This window comes from Vipera ursinii, assembly GCF_947247035.1.
Source record: "Vipera ursinii genome assembly, chromosome: 7".
NCBI lineage: Eukaryota > Metazoa > Chordata > Lepidosauria > Squamata > Viperidae > Vipera > Vipera ursinii.
In genome coordinates, this window is record NC_139521.1 from 13,277,653 (window position 1) to 13,298,421 (window position 20,769).

Here is a 20,769-nt window from a genome sequence, read left to right on the forward strand (position 1 = left end):
CATCGGTCAGGTGACCCGATTGGTCAACCTGTCCGGCGGGAAATACAGGACATCGGGTTGGGTGTCCCCTGGCTGGCGGGAGAATAGAGTGAACGGGTTGGTTGACTGTGGGGCTGGGGCGATCTATAAGAGGGCACCTGAGGGAAGAAGAGCAAGCAGTTCCATGATTATAACCAATAAACATATAACTCTTAGTGTCGTCTCCTACTCATTACACATGGTACCCACGACTTAACAATAACTCTTGTTGTGATTCCTCGCCAGCCCGTGCGTCCGGCAGCTGTGTCTGAGGAATCAGATGAGGAGGAGGGGCCTGGAGTGACATTAAAGTCAGAAGAAGGCTCTGAGGAGCTCCAAGACTTACAGTCTGACAAGGAGCAGGACCCCTCTACTCGCACTCAGTCTAAGACACAGCTAGGCTGGGAGTCTGAGTGGGACAGTGATGACTCACAGCTGGTGATATCCAGGATGCTCGTAAATGCCGGCAAGAAAAGAGAGCAGGACAAAGGAATGCAATGGGTCCACTCCAAAGACAGAGGAGCAGGCGTTAGGAAAGCCATGCCTTGGCTGCATAATAAAAGGGAAGGTGTGGGAGGTGCTGGTTGCTGAAGGCAACCATTCATGTAAGGATTGAGTTGCTGTGAACTGTGTTTGTTTGCTTTGGACATTGACTTAGGTCTGTGAATAATAAAAGGGGGTTGGGCTTTTCCCGCTTGATTGGAAGAGGGGGTTTCTCCTTGTGACCATAGCAAGGACTCACGTGGGCAGGGACAGAGCAATGCTTTCAGGAGCAGTTTACAGAGTCAGCCTATGGCCTCCAACAATCTGGATTCTCATTTTACTGACTTCGGAAGGATGGAAGGCGGAGTCAACTTTGAGCCAGTGAGGATCGAACCACTGCCGTCAGCAGAATTAGCCTGCAATACTGCATTCTAACCGCTGCACCACCACGGTTCTAAAACAAAGGTCAAATTGTCTATGAAAAGAGCACATAAGAAAACCTGTTCAGAAGCAAACAAGTAATGCTACACTATTTACACTCATAAAGAAGAACCTAATTGCACACATCATTGGCGGCTGTAAGCCTGTCGTTAAATATTGAGTAATGAAAGTGATGTTAAGTGCTTCAATCAGTGCTTTTTTTGTTAAAAAAAAAGTGCCGGAACTCACACACATCATACAACCTGACTTGCCTACCCTACAAGGTTCCATCCAAAACAGCTGCCGGAACTCCGTTCTGGGTGTTCTATGACAAAAAAAGGCCTGGTTTCAAATATTATATAATGCGGAGCTTTGGTAATTAGACCTTAAGATAAAAATTTTGGTGAAGTGTAGCTGAATATGGTAGCCTCAAATAGGTACCACATTTTTATAACATGTCTGCTTTTGTCATCCACGTTCTATATTTTTTCCTAGAAAGGTCAAGTTTGGAAAGTCTTTACGTGGAATCTGCCTGTATATCACCCATGTATGGTTTTATTTATGGCTAGTAAATAATTTCATCTCTTCTTACCATTCACCACCCCACTTTTAAAAAAAAATTTCCCCTCCTTACGTCTTTCTCAGAACTATGCTCCATGCAAAGTGAGTTCTGATACATGAATGCTTACGCTATAAGAAAATTTTTAAAGAAGGCTGCCTTCCTGAAAGTTTATCTTTCCCCCCCCTTTTAAATAACAATTCATGTTCCTATTTATAGACCACCTAAAGACATTTTCTTTCCTGAACAAAGAATACTGTGGTCATAATCTTCATTTCAAAAAAATCAAAAGATCAGCTGGACTCACAATTGAACTTCCTCTAAAGGACCATGGTCTGGGACAAGAGGCACGAATGGGCAAGCCATAGGGGATGTGAGGTCACAGCTTCCATTGGAAACTCCCCCAAAACCCTTTAAATTGTGGGATTGGAAAACCATCAGCAACATTATCAATTTTTAGTATCATGATTATGCTTAAGCGCTTATAAGTATCATGATTATCTTAAGCGCTTATAAAGTGAGGAGCTCTAAACTGATTGAATGTCAATTTCAGATGTGTGGTCCTAATATTGCACAGGGATGTAGACAAGATAACATTGATTTTGCTGCCCCTGTTGTGACTCAGGGCCAGCCTGTGGGTCCGACAGCCGGGTCCGATGTATCGGAGGACTCAGATGAGGGGGAGGAGGGAGACGAACCGGCTGATGATGGTTTGGAGGCTTTGCAGAGTCCTCAGCCGGGGACCTCTTCTCAGCTGCGTGAGCCCGAGAGTGCGGAGGATGATGACCCACAGCTGGCCCTGTTCAAGGACGCCCGACGCAGGAGGCAGTCGAGCAGGAACAAACAAAGAAAGGCTATGGGACTCCTTGGGAGGAGGCACAGGGAGACCACGCCCTGAGCTCTCTATAAAAGGAGTGTTTGGGGAGGGGCTGGTTGCTGAAAGCAACTTTTCCGCTTGAGAAGACAAGCTCTAGTGTTTTTGTTAACTGTGTAATTAAATCTTGGCAGAAGCCTTTTAGCCTTGGACGCTCTCCAGTCTCTTCTTTTGAATAGGGGTTTGATAGAAGAGGGCTGGTTCAGAACAGTCCCTAGACTTTAATAATGAGATAACAAACATTAACTGAAAAGCTAAGGTAGAAACTGGGAAAAGTCTTAAAATAATATTATGCAGACTTCCTCCATTATTCTGAATTTTGACTCCTGGAATCCTGACAATAGATGGAGAATTCTGAGAGCTAAAACTTGAGAGTCACAGAGCTTCCAGGTCAGGAAGTGCAGATGGAGTGGCTCTGAGTTGGCAACTTAAAGAAACAGAGGGGAAGGAGGACGGGCCCACTGGGATTGCAGTAGAACAAAAATCACTAGAAAGGATGTTTAGTTTATGACGTTGCTGTTGCCATTTTCATAACTGAGACAACTGTTATCCTTGCTCACTAACTTTAATTAGAACATACGGTTCGCTGGATTTCAATTCCAATGGTTTAGAAGTATATAGCTTCTAATAAGCTAAACAATTTATACCAGAATTTGAAACAATAGTAGTTTTGATTCTTTAATTCTATTTTAATGAAATTGGCTGAGCACTCAAGTTCTTTTAACCAAAAGGAGAACTTTAGCACTTTGACTACCCCCTACTGGATCATTTGTGAGACACAAATGGCATCTTAAAAATGAATTCATTTTATTACAAGATACACTTTTATCGAATTCTAGACCCTTGAAAATAAACACATTTGTTAGTCTCTAAAACAATGTTTTTTCAACCTTGGAACGAAGATGTGTACTATCAACTCCCAATTTCTCAGCATCCACACCTCTTCACGATGTTAAGATTGAGATATACTGATCTAAATAACTGCTGGCTGGGCCGTTCCGGGAGTTGAAATCCACACATCTTCGCATTGTTAAGGTCAACAAATAGTGCTCTTAAAGATCACAAGACTCTTTGTCTAGCCCCCTACAACCAAGACCACTGTTCTCCCCTTTGAATGTCTATGAGATGCTGCTCTAGTAGGCAGCAGAGCTGCTATATAGATAGAAAATGTTGCTGGAATACTTGTGTTTTACTATGACTCTTTTAATTTTTTTTTTTTAAAAAACCATTCCTGTTGCTTACAAGGTGAACAGAACTAAAAAAAAAAAAACAACAGGAACAGGGTTTTTACTTCAGTTGTGCATACTGCCTACCACGTGCTTTCTGCATGGTCCCAGAGTTGTACTAGAGGGGGCTGATGGGTAAATATTTCAATATTTGTATTGGGACAACTTTCAAGGGATATTTCATGCCAACGTTCTTATGGAGAGCTGGGATTTCCTGCACTACAGCCCTGGAATCCATCAAGGAATGTGATTTCAGCATCTATCTTTCATCGCTTATAGAAAGGAACAGAAGTTGTTTTGCTTTTCTAAGAGTTGGAATCCTGAATAAAAACCTTTGCAGATTGTATTCTTTGGGTCAAAGGGTCACAATGTTTTAATACCTGTACTTTGGAAGCAGGAACAAGGACAGTATTTTTTATTTTATTTTTTTATTTTAATCCCATTTATATCCCGCCCTTCTCCGAAGACTCAGGGCGGCTTACAATTTAAAGCACAAATCAATGTGCTTAGCAATAGCCTTCATTCTATGTATATGCCTGCTTATTAGGGCTTTCACACACCCCCAAGCGGCATTATTACAAAGTCAGCTTATTGCCCCCAACAATCTGGGTCCTCATTTTACCTACCTCGGAAGGATGGAAGGCTGAGTCAACCATGAGCCTGGTGGGATGCGAACCTGCACTAATTGCAGGCAGCTGGTGTTACTTAAGGAGGCATTAGCCCACTGCTCCACCAAGGCAGGATCCATATACTCTACACAGGAACACCCTTAAATGAGTAACATGCAAAACACTGATCACCAACATTGTGTGAAAGATATTTGATTCTTTCTTTCTAAAATTAGTGAAAAGAGTCCACTGCAAAGTAGATGATATACTACCGTAAGAAAGAAAAATATGCAGCTGTTCATCGTAAACAAAAGGCTGAAATGAAAATAATAGTGTGCAAATGTAAAAAAAACCTGCTGAAAGCATTTTAAACTAAGTTCTTCCCATCATTACTCTTAAAGAATAAATTTTATCTGTTTTTTTTCTTCAAATTGTTGCAACAGAATTGGGATGGGACAACCAGAATAGATTCTCTGGCACATAACACGGTCTCAATAAACAGTTACTAAGAAAGTATGTATGAAAAATCTCCCCTGAAATGGTTGTAATTTTCCATGCCAGCATATAAAAATCTGGCAAATTAAAAGGAAAAAAAATCCTGGAAAAAAGCATCAGTCAATTGCTTGCATATTGCTTACAAGAGAATTCCATGGAACAGCTACCAGAAATCATGTACTCCAAAAACATAAACACATTTTTAAAAAAATAAAAATGACACTTTGCACCTAACTATGAAAAATCTGGAGTGCCAAGTTTACTTCTGTATGTCAGACTAACCAAAGAATAGATGTGAAAAACTGTGTAGTGAAAATTCTCTTGCCTTTCCACGTTTGACAGGCCAAGAATCCATTACAACTCTGAGACCTATCCACCAATCGGGGCTTCCTCACTCTGAAGATCTAACCTTCTATAATAGTCTTATGCCAAAGTAGTTCTATTCTTTTATGCAATATCCAGTGTTATAGGAATTAAAATTCATATTTGGGTGAAATATGCTATTAGATGGCGCAGGATTTTATTGAAGCGCATTACCATCGTTTAAATTATATAATAATTTAGTATAAATCAAAAAATTACTGGTAGTTAACTAGTAATAAACTATATATTATGTGAATGACTGTTTAAAAGCCTGGTAATCTTCGGAGATTACCTGTTTTTCACACATACAGTATACTTAATAGATCTGATTTTCTAAGACGATCCAAGATGTCAGTTGAATGTACAACATATTCAACAACATTTCAACTAGTGCAGCAGTGTAACTAACTAACTTAAGAGGTAGTGAATTTCTCATATGTCTTTGATTACAAAGATGACAAAAAAAGATACAATTAAAATGGATCCTATGGTTTTCAGAGCTGTTTTCACAAAACCTAAAGACAAAAACACAACAAGCTATAAACTGTGATGTAAAGTTTATGTACAGGAATATAAGTTTTATCTGGAATATTTACAAGGTTTGTTAAAGTAATATTTTACAACTCTTTTTTTCAAATAAGCACTACTTACTTTACAGTTAGGCTATAGAAACAAATTTGTGAAGCACAAAACAGTGTACTTCAATTTATCAATAGCACTTAAGAATTATATACCGCTTCACAATGCTTTACAGCCTTCTATAAGCAGTTTACAGAGTCAGTATATTACCCCCCAACAATCTGGGTCCTCATTTAGCAACCTCGGAAAGATGGAAGGCTGAGTCAACCTTGAGCCGGTGAGAATCGAACTGCTGGCGGTTGGCAGAATTAGCTGCAATACTGCATTCTAATCACTGCGCCACCACAGCTCTACTAATTTAAAACAATTAGTACTAAGCTTTGTATAAAATATGTGCAAATGAGTAATATATATTTATGGATGTAGTTCTTGCACAAGTAGCACATGTGCATGGATAATTTCTCTATAATGAATAAAACTAGATAACACATTCCCGATTAGATAAAATTAGGCCTAATAGACAAAGGTAAAACAAGTCATTGTAAGGGCTATAGTCTATAACAAGCTTCCAATGCAACTATGTATGTTGACAGATGCCAGTCCCATAAAATGCACTGCACTTCTCCACAAGAAGTGTGCATGATATTTCAGCCTACTGTACACCAAGGACTTTAGAAGCCTTAAACACATATAAATCTGCAGAGAATTTGGGACAAGAAATTCTTAAGGTATTCTTGAGCTCTTTTTGTCTGTCTTTGAGTCATAATTTCTGTAAGAGTAAATTGTATAAAATAAAGTTTGTCTTTTAAATGCCAGGTAGCAAAATAAATCCCACTTAGTAAAACCTAGACATTGTTAACTGCCACATTTGAGATTCCCAAATTTGTTTTTACTTGAACAAAACCAAACTTAGCAAGTTGATTCCAGTGCCCAAATGGACACATAACCAATGCAGAAAGGTTAGCCAGACAGAATGTGTGATTAGAAGTGAGCATGAATAATTAAAAGATCAAATTACATTTTGTAACAACTCTAAATGACACAGTTTGGAAATAATTATACAGAAGAAAAAATATGTTTTGGGCAACTATAGTTTATTAAATCTACACAATTAGAAGGGGGAGTCTCTTTTCTCCTTAAAAGAAGTGATTCCTTCATGCTGCAGGGCATTTATGGCTTCAGAAAGAAGATGGAAAAGAACTTAAGGCATGGCGGCTAAATGTGACCAGAAATGCCAACAATTAGCACTGCAGCTTGCGAATGCTGCGTGAAAACCTCTTAAAGGCCCTCTGGCCTTTCTGCCATCGCTTGACGGAGGTGATCACCAACTCCCCAGCCAATCTCTGTCCCATGACTAAATATGGTGCATTGATATCGTTCATCTCATCACAGGTACACTGGAGGCCGCCTTTGAGCCAAAGCACCGTCTTCTTTAGGTCCCTGTCCGTCACCCCATTCAGCTTGTAGATGGTTTTGCTCTTTGTCTCCGGAGTAATCTTGGTGTCGCCGTTGATGTAGGCAATCTCCTTCACTTTTATCTTCAGAGCTAATAGAGATAGAGGGGAGCAGACCAGGGGTGGGGGAGAGGGGTAAAAGAAAGGAAGAGAGAGAAGGAGAGGTTTCCCCCCCCCCCTCTCGTTCTGGCACATAAAGAGAATCCAGTAAGGCAGGTCTTCCCTTGTTAATTAAACTGTCAGTTTCTGACAAAATGGTCAGCAGGTGGCTCCATTTCTAAAAGCATCAAGGGCATGAAAGTAATTTCAGTCCGAATCAATCTTGGGGTGTATTTCTTTCACTTTCAAAGAAAAAAAAATAATGCCTTTGCTAAATGAGCCTCTTCCTCTAGTTTTTGTTGGTTGTTTTTGTATGTTAAAGGTTTTAAGAGTGGCACAGGGCTCCTCACAAAGCTGAAAGGGGGAAGGGGAAACAGCCATCCTTCCATAGAAAAAGCAATCCCCATTTCTCCTGAAAAATAGTTTGGCTTAATTTATAAAACTTATTGGTTAATCAGTATATTTTATCTACTGCGTTTGAAAGAACGAGCAAAAAGAATTGGGGTTTATAGATAAATTAGATCTGGTGCAATAATTGAAAAGAGAGGAAAATAGTATCATGCTTACTAAGAAAAACCAAATATCTGTTGGTGGATATGTCAGATGAAAACTTAATACTAGTTAATGAATAATAACTCACTGTCTATGCTATTCTTTAACGATAAGGGCATTAATCCCTATAAATTTGTGATCACACTGTAATAAAATAACTATTGCAGTTAGAATGTAATAAAATTATATGTATTTATAATTTATGCCTGTTAGTTTATCACATTTTACCTGTCTTATTCAGGAGGATTTTCCAAATATTCTCATCCAGAATTGATAATATTATTTGTCTTACTTCTGTAAAGCAATTTTCTGCTTCCTTCACAGCCAATACTCATTAATTCCTGGCATTTCAGATTTTCAAAAGACAAGATCCATCTCTTTTGAAGAAAAGATGCCAGTTTTCTACCAATATGGAATGTAAAAAGTTTGCCCCAACAAGCTGTTGGGGGCTTGTTGTAAATTAATCTAACAACGGTGTACATTTGCAATTGTTATACTTCAGCTTAAAATCTGAAGCGAAGACTATCGAAGAGTGTCTCGGTTTTCCTCTCATATTTATTTATTTATTTTATTTTAATTCCATTTATATCCCGCCCTTCTCCGAAGACTCAGGGCTCATTGTGGTAGTCTTGCATTCTGGAAAAGTCAGGGGCAATTTCTATTTTACTCTTCCCAGGAAGCCTACTGCATAAGAAATGGGGACTGAAAAGGATAAAACCTGTTTTCAAATTCATAGCAGGAAAGAAGCTGAGGCCTCTCTTCTTGGTCTCCTTCCTCTGCAGGTGGGCAGAAGGGGAACAGAATGAAACCAAGGCCTCTAGTATTACTATGGGCTCCATTTCACATCAGCGACAAATCACAAAATTCAACGCTGTCACGTTCATATTACTTATATTTCTGCAACCCTGAAATTTTTATTTTTATTTTTTAATTCCATTTATATCCCGCCCTTCTCCGAAGACTCAGGGCGGCTTACAAGCTTAGCAGTAGCCTTCATCCTATGTATATGCCTGCTTATTAGGGCTTTCACACACACCCCAAGCGGCATTATTACAAAATCAGCTTAATTGCCCCCAACAATCTGGGTCCTCATTTTACCTACCTCGGAAGGATGGAAGGCTGAGTCAACCTTGAGCCTGGTGGGATGCGAACCTGCACTAATTGCAGGCAGCTGGTGTTACTTAAGGAGGCATTAGCCCACTGCTCCACCAAGGAGCAGTGATATTGCAGTTTCAGAGGGATATATATATACACACACACACACACACACACACACACACACACACATATATATATATATATATATATATATATATATATATACACACATATATATATATATGTATGTGTGTATGTATGTGTGTATATACATATACACATACACATACACATACATACATACAACTAGCTAATTCCTGGATTCCATTACTACCTAAGGTGACCAAATGTGAAAATCAGTTGGTTTATATACACAGAGGTACTGGAATTAGAAAACTACTGAGAACTAAACCAGTTTCTGTTATCAGCTATGGGACAACCAATAGCCATGAAAGAGGGGGAAAAATACAGGATTCCCCCCCCAATTCAAGCATAATCCAAGATTAGTTTGGACTTCCAGCTAAGAAAGCTTTAGAGTCCCATTTCTTTCTACCTAAGAAGGATTTGAGGCCCCAGTGGACAATGTTGTATAGAAAAGAGAACAACCATAGAAAGGCCAGAGACCACGACATGTTTATTACAAAGAGCAGTTCTAAACAACTTCCTGGTCTGATAGACTAAATAGAAACCTAATCATAATCCCATGATTAGGTGAATTAGGATCCACTGCTGAAATGAAAGCTTAAATGCATCTGTCATTTAAAACTGACCACAACTTCCTTTCTTACAAGACTGACTATTATTGCAATCAGAGAACAAAACCCCCAGTTTTCAATCAGAGTAACTCCCTCATACTTACCAAAGTCATTTTTGCAAAGGTTTTCTACAATTTCATTGTCATCTTCATTCTTGTTTTTGCAGGCATCACAAACTTTTGGCACTGCAAGAGGTAAGTTTTAAAAAGAGCCTTTAGAGGACTTTCAAAAGAAATTAGTGGGGGGCCATTTGGGGAGAAAGGACACACTTTTAATATGTAATTATGGCAACGACAGGCTTTCTTATTCTTAGCTCTATTTCATGAGAGCCTGAAGGACTGTTTTTTTTTTTTCACAGCATCTGGAGCCTGAGATACCTAATCAATCCCACTGGCCATTTAAAAACAACTGAAGAAAAAATAGATAGTCCTACTAAATAGATATCGTCACAAGTTCAACGGAAACGCTGAGTGGAACATTGAACCAGGGGTACACATGGATTCTGAGTGGGATTAAAGTCTCTTCCTAACTCCCCTACACACTAGGACCTCCAGAGAGAACAAAATTAATCTCCTGGTGGAAGTGCAAGGGAAGACTTCAGGAAAGAACAAGAGTCTTTCTCAGGAAATTGCCCTTCTCCAAGTCCATTATTTTTTTAAAAAACAAAAAACACTTTGGAGAATGTCATCTTCCCCATCCCCAAGTTAATTAAAGCCACATTTTCGAACTCTACGCGGATACTAGCTGAAAGCTCTTACTTTTAACAATGAGAAATCAGTAATGTGAATGTATTGCTTCTGTAATCAATATTTTGTCAGGTTCTTCCTCTTCTTTCTCTCTTTAATGTTTTTTTTCTCCTCAGAATTTCCTGTTTGTGTGTGTTTTTAATCCCATTTATGTTACCTTTTATTTCCCCCCCCCTTTAAAAAAAATACCTGCAGAAAAGTTCACTGGCCAGTGGACGTGGAAATAACTTACTCTACTGATTAATGTTATCATTTTCCTAGGAAAACAGTTACAGAATAACAGTTCCATAATTACAATAGTCAATAAGCCGAAATGGTTAAAAGTACAAGCAGTCTTCCAAGTCATAGTGCAACTTCAGAAGTAGAAGCTCAAAACCGAGTTCTACCCCTTCACTGGGATTTAATCCTAGATCTGTGTAATAGGGTTGTCTGAAGCTATCATCCTATATAGTACATGCTTAGTTTTAAATAAACTCTTATCAGGATCCTAATCCTGTCCTATCCTAAACTTGTTCTTAAGAATGTTTATTTGGGATTCCCCAGTTTAACCTTCCACAGCTTAAAATTCTTAAGTTCTATAGTTGCAGTCCTAGGACCTAGGGGATTACTTTGAATACATTTGCTTAAGAACAAGTTTAGGAGCGGAGGTGGATAGGACAATTTTAAACACCCATATCTAAAACTACAGGAGACCTTCCTGAATCCAACCTAGCTTCGTTCTGATAAAGAGTTCTGCACTGAACTTTCCAAAGCTGGGAAAGCAAAATCTAAAATTGTTTGGTTTCTATCATTAAAGGTGTCTTGCAAATCATTTTTTGGTGTGCTGCGGTACTTTTTTGCTGTATGAAAAACTTGAGATGCAATGTTCTAAAGTTCTTAGGAATGAATTTACGTTATATGCTGTAAAGTTCGTTTTATTTCTCCAAATTTATACCTGTGACGGGGGGAGGGAAAACATGACATATAGAAAGTTGATACTTTATCCTTTTAAAAGACATTACAAACAAGTATTCTTAAGCAAACTTGTTCTTCCTATATACATTCCACTGAAATGCTTAAGGGGGCAGCCTAAGACTGCAATCCTATTCCTGGTGTGCTGGAAGGATATATCCTTGAATGATTTCTACCCAAGTAAATGTGCCCAAAATCACTGCCTCGAAATATGCCCCCAAAACCCCTTTACTTCAAAAGAAAGCTGCTGAACGCAGATGAGCTTCATATATATATATATATATATATATATATATATGTGTGTGTGTGTGTGTGTGTGTGTGTGTGTGTGTGTGTGTATACACACACACACACACACACATACACACACATACACACATACACACATTGTTGTTGTTGTTAGTTGCGAAGTCGTGTCCCACCCATCGCGACCCTATGGACAATGTTCCTCCAGGCTTTCCTGTCCTCTACCATCTTCTGGAGTCCATTTAAGCTCACGCCTACTGCTTCAGTGACTCCATCCAGCCACCTCATTCTCCCCTTCTTCTATTGCCCTCAATCTTTCCCAGCATTAGACTGTTCTCCAGTGAGTCCTTCCTCCTCATTAGGTGGCCTACATACATACATACAGGGCTTTTTTTGTCATAGAACGCCCAGAACAGAGTTCAGGCACCTTTTTTGGATGGAACCTTGTAGGGTAGGCAAGGCTGGTTGTATGACATGTGTGAGTTCCGGCACCTTTTTCTTTTACAAAAAAAGCACTGCATGCATACATATATATATATGTATACTGCTCAAAAAATAAAGGGAACACAAGATAAGACATCCTACTATTAAATACAGTACATTGTGTTGTTTAAGTGTTCCCTTTTACACACACACACACACATGAATTCTACTTTGACGCTCTGAAGATTTATGAGAAAAGTAGAGTCTAAAGCTGTCATCTGGTCTTCCTCAGCAGCGAGTCTTTTCGGATCGACTTCCAAGAGAGGCTGGCGCGACGGGCCCCGTCGCTAAGCCCGCCCAGCTGCTCTTACCTTCTCTAGGGGTGGGGAGGACGTGGTCGCTGCTAGCCAGGGGGATGCACAGGTCGTTGTCCTGAGGGAATCGGCTGCAGTCCAGCATGTCGGGCCAAGGGAAGCCGAAGGCGGACATGACCGGGGCGCAGCTGTTCTTCACCTGCTCGCAAAGCGAGTGGCAGGGCTCAATCGTTTCGTCCAGGTCGACGATGCAGACGGGCGCGAAGAGGGAGCAGAGGAACTTGCGCGTGTCCGGGTGGCACTGCTTCTGCACCAGCGGGATCCAGGCGCCCGCCTGCTCCAGCACCTCCTGCACCGTCTCGTGGCCCAGCAGGTTGGGCAGCCGCATATCGGGGTACTCGATCCCGCGGCACAGCTGCAGCGAGGCCGGGATGGGCTTGCAGTTGGACCGCTTGTAGGAAAACTCCGGCTCCCCGAAGAGGAAGAGCCCGCCGGCCGGGCCGAGGCAAGCCGCCGAGAGGCAAAGCAGGCGCGGGAGAAGCTCGCCGGGGCCCATCGTGCCGAGGGGCGGCGGCGGCGGCGGAGGGGAAGCGCGCGGGAACCCCCCGAAGTTGCCGGGAGAGGCGGAGGGAGCGACGGGCGGCGCAGAGCTTCTCCTCCACCCGCCGGCCGGCCGGCCACGCGCGCCACTCTTCCCCGCCGGAGCTCCGGCGGGCATCCTTTATGCAAATCGGGAAGGGCAAAGAGGCGGGGCTATCGGAGGGAAAGGCGGCGTGGATTGGTCGTCGCTATCCGGGGGGGTGGGGGGAGGAGCCCTGGGCGGAGGGACCTTCTCAAGGCGCGCGTCCCCCGAAGCCGCTGCCTCAGAAGGAGCCCGGACGGCGCTGCGCCGGGTTGCGTCGCCGGACTGTGAGGGCGGGCGACACTCCGGGTTGTGTTCTCCGTCACAAAACTTCCTTGCCTGGCTGCCAAAAAGGGAAGCGCCGCCGGGGGAGAAACAGAAACGTTGCTTCTTTCGCTACGGCTGGCGGTCCTTGGAGCCCCTCGGGAAGAGAAAAGCGCGGGCTTGCAAGTCAAGGGAGGCTACAAGCACACCGTCGCCGCAGCGCTCGGCAATCTCTCTCTTCCTCCCTCCCTCCTTCCCTCTCTCTCTCTCCTTCTGCCCCTCTGTCTCTCCCTCCCTCCCTCCTCTCTCTCCCGCTCCCTCCCTCCCCTCTTCCCTCCCTCCTTACTTCTCTCCCCCTCTGTCTTCCCTCCCTCTGTATGTCCCTCTTCTTCCCTTCCTTTCTCTTTCCTTCTCTCTCCCCTCCCCATCCCTCTCCCTTCCTCCCGCTCGCTCTACCTCCTCTCTCTCTCTACCTCCTCCCCCTGTCTCTCCCTCCCTCCCCTCTTCCCTCCCTCCTTACTTCTCTCCCCCTCTTCCCTCCCTCTGTATGTCTCTCTTCTTCTCTTCCTTTCTCTCTTTCCTTCTCTCTCCCTCTCTCTCCCCTCCCCTGTCTCTCCCTCCGTCCCCTCTTCTCTCCCTTCCTTACTTCTCTCCCCCTCTGTCTTCCCTCCCTCTGTATGTCTCTCTTCTTCTCTCCCTTTTTCTCTTTCCTTCTCTCTCCCCTCCCCATCCCTCTCCCTTCCTCCCTCTCACCCTCCCTACCTCCTCTCTCTCTCTACCTCCTCCCCGTCCCTCCCTCCCTCCCCTCTTCCCTCCCTCCTTACTTCTCTCCCCCTCTGTCTTCCCTCCCTCTGTATGTCTCCCTTCTTCCCTTCCTTTCTCTCTTTCCTTCTCTCTCCCTCTCTCTCCCCTCCCCCTCCCTCTCCCTTCCTCCCGCTCTCTCTCCCTCCTCTCTCTCCCTCCTCCCCCTCTGTCTCTCCCTCCCTCCCCTCTTCTCTCCCTCCTTACTTCTCTCCCCCTCTCTCCCCCTGCCTCTGTATGTCTCTCTTCTTCCCTTCCTTTCTCTCTTTCCTTCTCTCTCCCTCTCTCCCCCTCTCTCTCTCCCCTCCCTCTCCCGCTCTCTCTCCCTCCTCTCTCTCCCTCCTCCCCCTCTGTCTCTCCCTCCCTCCCCTCTTCTCTCCCTCCTTACTTCTCTCCCCCTCCCTCTGTATGTCTCTCTTCTTCTCTCCCTTTTTCTCTTTCCTTCTCTCTCCCCTCCCCATCCCTCTCCCTCCCTCTCACCCTCCCTACCTCCTCTCTCTCTCTCTACCTCCTCCCCGTCTCTCCCTCCCTCCCCTCTTCCCTCCCTCCTTACTTCTCTCCCCCTGTCTTCCCTCCCTCTGTATGTCTCCCTTCTTCCCTTCCTTTCTCTCTTTCCTTCTCTCTCCCTCTCTCTCCCCTCCCCCTCCCTCTCCCTTCCTCCCGCTCTCTCTCCCTCCTCTCTCTCCCTCCTCCCCCTCTGTCTCTCCCTCCCTCCCCTCTTCTCTCCCTCCTTACTTCTCTCCCCCTCTCTCCCCCTCCCTCTGTATGTCTCTCTTCTTCCCTTCCTTTCTCTCTTTCCTTCTCTCTCCCTCTCTCCCCCTCTCTCTCTCCCCTCCCCCTCCCTCTCCCTTCCTCCCGCTCTCTCTCTCTCCCTCCCTCCCCTCTTCTCTCCCTTCTTGCTTCTCTCCCCCTCTGTCTTCCCTCTCTTTGTATGTCTCTTTTCCTCCCTCCCTTTCTCTCCCTCCCCACTCTCTCCCCCTCCCTCTCGAATCGGTCCCAACAAACTGAATCTGCCTCCCGCAGAAACGAAAGTGGGGAAGAAAAAAAAACCACACAATTGAAACGGGGTGTGTGTGTGTGGGAGGGGGGAAACGGTCAAATAGACAAAACGTCCACCCAAATGGATCAGAGGGTTCAATGCTTTCTTTTAGCAAGTTTTCAAAGAATTGGGATTCTTTACCTTAGAAAGAAAGATAACAGAATCGAAGCTTAGGAAGCAGAGCCTGGCCCGGAGAAAGCGGAGGAGAGTTTCTCTCCCTTTCTCAAAACAGCAAAGCCACGAAAGCCGGTGCAGAAGTAGAGAAGAAAGCCCCTTGTTCAGAGAGCAGATCATTTATCCTGAGGACTAGAGAGGTGAATGGCCTCTAACTTGGATTACTAGGCAAGTGGATGTAAATGGATTATTACACGCATTCACGGGGGTGTGTGTGGGGGGCAGGTCTGTAAAGAAGTATTTTACCTTGAAGACTCAGAATTACTGCTGGCCTTGGTTCCAAATGCCACTTGTAGGAGAAGTCCAGCAGGGATGGCGGGGTACTTCTCTTATCGCCTGGTATTTTCTTACTATCACACATTTCATTGATTATTTTTTTTAAAAAAAACATCCCTAAGAAAAAAGAACTGCAGAATTTAAATTCAAAATGATTCAATATTTAATAAACTAAATATATGCTATTATAGATAGAAAAATAACCACAAAGAAATTAATGTAGTGTTCCCTGCTTTCTTTCTGCCAGTATAAAGTCAGTGCAAAAAAAAATTTGTTAAACCAGGCTTAAAGTCTGAACAACATCATTCCAGGAAAACAAAGTCACCTTTTCTTATTACAATCCAAGCACAACGAAGCTTTCCTAATAGACAAACTCCACTTTTGTGGGATATAATTTAGTAGCACATACTGTATGTATCTTTAAACTTTTAACTTCTTTCCCAAAACCTGGTCTACCATATAAACAATGTTTCAGTAAAGAGAACTAGCAGTGGGTGTGACCAAAATCTATGAATTAATGTACCTTCCATGTGATTGCACAATGGCAACATAAGAAGGACAATAGCCAAACTTTTGAAAACATTCACTGGAGAATCATAAAGTCTTGTTGGGTTAACCCATTTTTAAAATTATAATTGGCATATTTCACATTTTTTAAAACCCAAGAACCTGGTTTTGTAATATAAGATCCCCTGTTCAAAATTTCTTTTATGTAATCCAGTGTGTGTGTTTGTGTGAAAGAGAGATGTATAATAAAATTTTAGTTTTGCTTCTATGAAAATCTTAAATATGTGTAAACCTAGTAAATTTAAGAGGCTACTAAAGCATGCAGACAAAGACCATAACAGAACTAATGATCTAACTATATATTACTAGGCAATTTTTGATAGATTATATTCCAGTAATATCAAATAAATTTTGTAATATGAAGGGCCATGCTAACAGTTCAAATGTTCATGAGAAAATTTTAGGAAGATCAATTCCATTTAAAAGACCATCAGTCTGTTCAAATGATATTTCTGTATTTGCATTAACAGAATATAAAGCTGAATAAAACTGGAAATTATGTAATAGTTCCCATGTTTTGTCCCATTTGAGTCTCTTATGAGTATTAGGTCATATTGTTTCAAACAAGAAACCAACAATTTGCAAATATTTATTTTTCTGTTTCCAATACATCTGGTTTAATTTAATAAAAATTCCGTATCCAAAGCATACAGTTGGCCTAGCTCCAATTTTAAAGGAATGATATGATTCCAAAGTATGCTTTTACACACTTCAGAGACAATTTCCATAAGTGCCAACCATATATTTGGAAAGAAAAATACAAATATCAACATGTGGTGGATAGTTATGGCTGATAAACTAAAAGAAATCTATCAAATGATACATCAAAATATCATTTCCCTCTAACCTGCATTATCTTGTTGAAAGTCAATGACTTTATTATTGAACTACAATTCTGTCATGTAACACCTTCAAGTAGATTAACCATGTATTTAGAAATTACCACTAGTCCAAATATGAATATATGCCACATAGGAATTTAGTTTAGTTTAGTTCAAGTTAGTTTAATTTGGCTAAATGTATCATCCATGTATCAACATTAACTTCTCATATGCTTGCATGACAACAGTCCAACTCTTAAAAGAGGATTTTCTGTTTTTAAATTTTGTTATGATCTTTATTGTCCCCAATACTAAATTAAAAACCAAGTACAGTTAGAAGGTCATCCTGTAAATGGAAAATGTTTACCAAACAATTATGTAAAATATATAAATGATTTGTAGTCAAACCACAAGTACTTATCCAAACTATTTCTCTGTCTCCGTTATTAACCACAACTGTTTTGTAACAATATTCAGTGTCCAACATTTCTTGTGCAGCTATGAAACTTGAGGGTTTATATTTCTACCCCTCTGGCCCTTTTTGAATTTCTACTTATCAAACTCTGATCCACAGACTTTTTATCATCCCCGAAAGATTTTTTTATTGTTTTTCATATGGGATAAAATTAGTTCCTTGCAAAAAAAACCTCCAAAACTCTTTAGGCAGAAGCAGTTTCACTTTGTAAACCATCTTTGCCCTATTAGATGTTCTTCACACAGTTGTAGAACTTTTGATGTTTGTCATTCCTAAGGACTAGTTTGCTGTTTAGATGAATTGTTTGTAAAGTTAGACATTTTTTCGTCTTTACCCAGTTAGATTAGTATTGTGTTGAAAAAAAATCTTTATTTTTTTTCGCCCATTTTATTTAGTTGAAATGATTGCTTTCAAAACTGATTTCTGTAGAGCAGGAAGCAAAAACCCGGTGAATTTTCATAGCTGGGGCTATTTACTTGAGTTACAGAAAAGTTAAAGGATGCCTGTGAATATTCTGTTTGTTGCTGATTTCTCATCGTTCCAGTCATTTGCAGTGTTTCTTCAACACGTCCCATGAGAAGACATCTTGAGGAAACCTCTCCTATTGTTCTTTTCCAAATCCAAACGTGGATGTAGTTAAGGAGGCTGCATAATATTGTAGAAAAATACAACAGAAAGAAAACAAATGGATTCTCCCCACAGCTCCTCGCAAGGTCACTTTACATTCATAAGGTAAGCTCCAAATTTCTGCCAGAAGAAATTCTAAAGATTTTGAATATTAGCTAGGGAAACAGAAGCAGGGCAAGACTACTACTCTATAACGATGTTGAAGGAGAATATATTTTGGCACAACTTGAAACTGAAATATGCCTGGTATTTTAAACTTGTCTTCATTAAATAATGCACATGTCTCTATGGCAATTGCATAGATGCTGAACTTTTCTTTAGTTCATACGTAATTTTATAACTGTATATTTTCTTCAGTAATTTGGAATTGCTATATTCTCAGGACCAGCTCTATTCTTAGACAGTGAGGCAAACTTTACAAAAATAGATTGAATATCACTAGTTATTTTATGTATTAACATTGTGGTTTGCTGCCAGAGAAGGAGAGAGAACCCATAAGACAAAAGGGTCCCAAGAGCAATGAAAGTATTTCCTTAACAAGATGGGAGCCATGATGTTATTCTAATATTTTCATTGGAAAGGAGGAGGAAAACCATTTTTTCTTCTTTCTACTAATGATAAATACAGAAAGATAACTGGATGACACTACAGAATAAGGAGTATGAAAGATACCATAGCTAAACAAATCGGCAACATCAACACCCATTGGACCATTGTTGGCTAAAAGAGGCAGCCATATTTTCTATTTTTCATCAAAGTCTATTAATATAGATTTTATATTTTTTTATTTTTTATTTTATTTTAATTCCATTTATATCCTGCCCTTCTCCGAAGACTACAAGCTTAGCAGTAGCCTTCATTCTATGTATATGCCTGCTTATTAGGGCTTTCACACACACCCCAAGCGGCATTATTACAAAGTCAGCTTAATTGCCCCCAACAATCTGGGTCCTCATTTTACCTACCTCGGAAGGATGGAAGGCTGAGTCAACCTTGAGCCTGGTGGGATGCGAACCTGCACTAATTGCAGGCAGCTGGTGTTACTTAAGGAGGCATTAGCCCACTGCTCCACCAAGGCTCTGTTATATAACATGTTTTAATTAAAAATGAGTAAAACATATATCAAATGATTTAAAAGATGACCTTCATTAGCAGACACCATAAACATATTTGAAAAGGTCATACATTTTGGACCATAATTTGCTTCCCCTTATATTTAAAGCCTTTTCCAGTCCTGTGTATGTGCAGATGCTGAAGGTATGAAAAACTGCATGGGCAGCTTTTGATGTAAACATGTAGTTTAAGTTCTAAAACGTGCAATAAGATAGGACTTGAATCAGAAATGGTTTATATGTAAACATATGTTAGTTTGCAAATTTATAGGTCAAAACAATGCATTTGGATAAAAATTTAGAAATAAGGGGAAAAAACCAGGAAGATGATATAAATATTAAATCTCTGTGATCTGCAAAAGTCTCTTATATCATTATTATCTGCATTTTGAACCAATTATCATGTATGAACAATCTTCAAAAACAGTTACACATAATGTATTGCTAGAATTCAGTATTGAAGGGTATTTTGTACATTTTAGTTGCTTCTGGAATGTTACCATATTTAGTCCAAATATGGACTATGGCTGAAGCCAAGTATCCAATATAGAGTCATGCTCATATTCTGATGCACATGCAACTTGCTTAGCTCAGTTATCTTTCTCCAACATTTTCTCCACACATGATAGTCCTGTAATATAGGAAGCTAAAAATCTCTTTGTCTAGAGATAGGCCAAGCTAAGGGTTAAGCTGGGAACCTGGCCTTTCACATGTTTTTCCCTTTAAGGGATATGAAGGATGTTTGATATTCAAGGTGCTGGTAATGACCTATAAAGCCCTAAATGGCTTGGGTCCAGATTATCTAAGGGAACACCTGCTGTCGGCATCAACTTCCCATCGTCCTGTGTGCTCCCACAGGGCCTTCTCAGGGTACCGCCGGTTAAGGAATGCCGGTGGGTTATTCCCAGGGGAAGAGCATTATCTGTGGGTGCACTGGCCCTATGGAACCAACTTCCCACGGAACTTAGGACTGCCCCGACCTTCGTTCATTTCACCAGGACCTGAAAACTTGGCTCTTCGAGCTGTCTGGCCTAGACTGAGGGGTTTTAATTTTTAATTGGGTTTTAGTTTTAAATTTCGGGGACTTGAATTAATTAATTGTTTTAACTGATTTTAATTTTTGTATGTTATGCTTTTAATTTTCCCTGTAAACCGCCCTGAGTCCTACTGGAATAGGGCGGTATATAAATTTAATAAAATAAATAAATAAATATTACATACCCTCACAAAAGAATTTGACAATCTCTGTTTTTCAGCTTCCAGCATATATATTTTTTTCTCATCTTCTCTCCATGAAATGGTTATCAAAATAGGCTAGCATGTTGCATGAAGCTCTAGTTTTGCTTTTTAAAAAACATATTGTATTTCAGCCTTTCAGGATTGTAAATTTAGAAGCAATACTGATACGTATGCACCACCTGGGAAAATATACAAGGCTGTTTCCAAAGGAAGACCAGAGTTTTTCAGGATAGGGCAGTAATATTGCTTGATTTTTGGAAATAAGGATAAGGGCATTGTATTTAACCCACTGTAAAAAATTTGATCTAGAAAAAGTATTGTGCAAAGCCAGTCCAGATCATTTAATTTAGATGACGTTGAACCAGACAATTCACTGGAAGCATTAATAGTGAAGTAAAGTTTAGATATTTTGGACACATACTGCTAAGGTATGAGTCATTAGATAAGACCCAGATATTTGAAAAAATCAAAGACTATAAAGAAAAAGAA

The 20,769-nt window shown here is 41.0% G+C and overlaps 1 protein-coding gene across 1 annotated transcript; it reads right to left on the reverse strand.

Annotated features, from left to right (window-relative positions):
* Positions 1-6,698: 6,698 nt before the first annotated feature.
* Positions 6,699-12,943, reverse strand: SFRP2 (secreted frizzled related protein 2). The gene is made up of 3 exons (XM_083366900.1): positions 12,321-12,943; positions 9,688-9,768; positions 6,699-7,171 (listed from the first exon to the last, which is right to left on the reverse strand). Exons 1-3 carry the CDS (start codon positions 12,817-12,819, stop codon positions 6,867-6,869), a joined length of 885 nt encoding a protein of 294 aa, XP_083223026.1. The 5' UTR covers positions 12,820-12,943; the 3' UTR covers positions 6,699-6,866.
* Between the last annotated feature and the right edge of the window lie 7,826 nt (positions 12,944-20,769).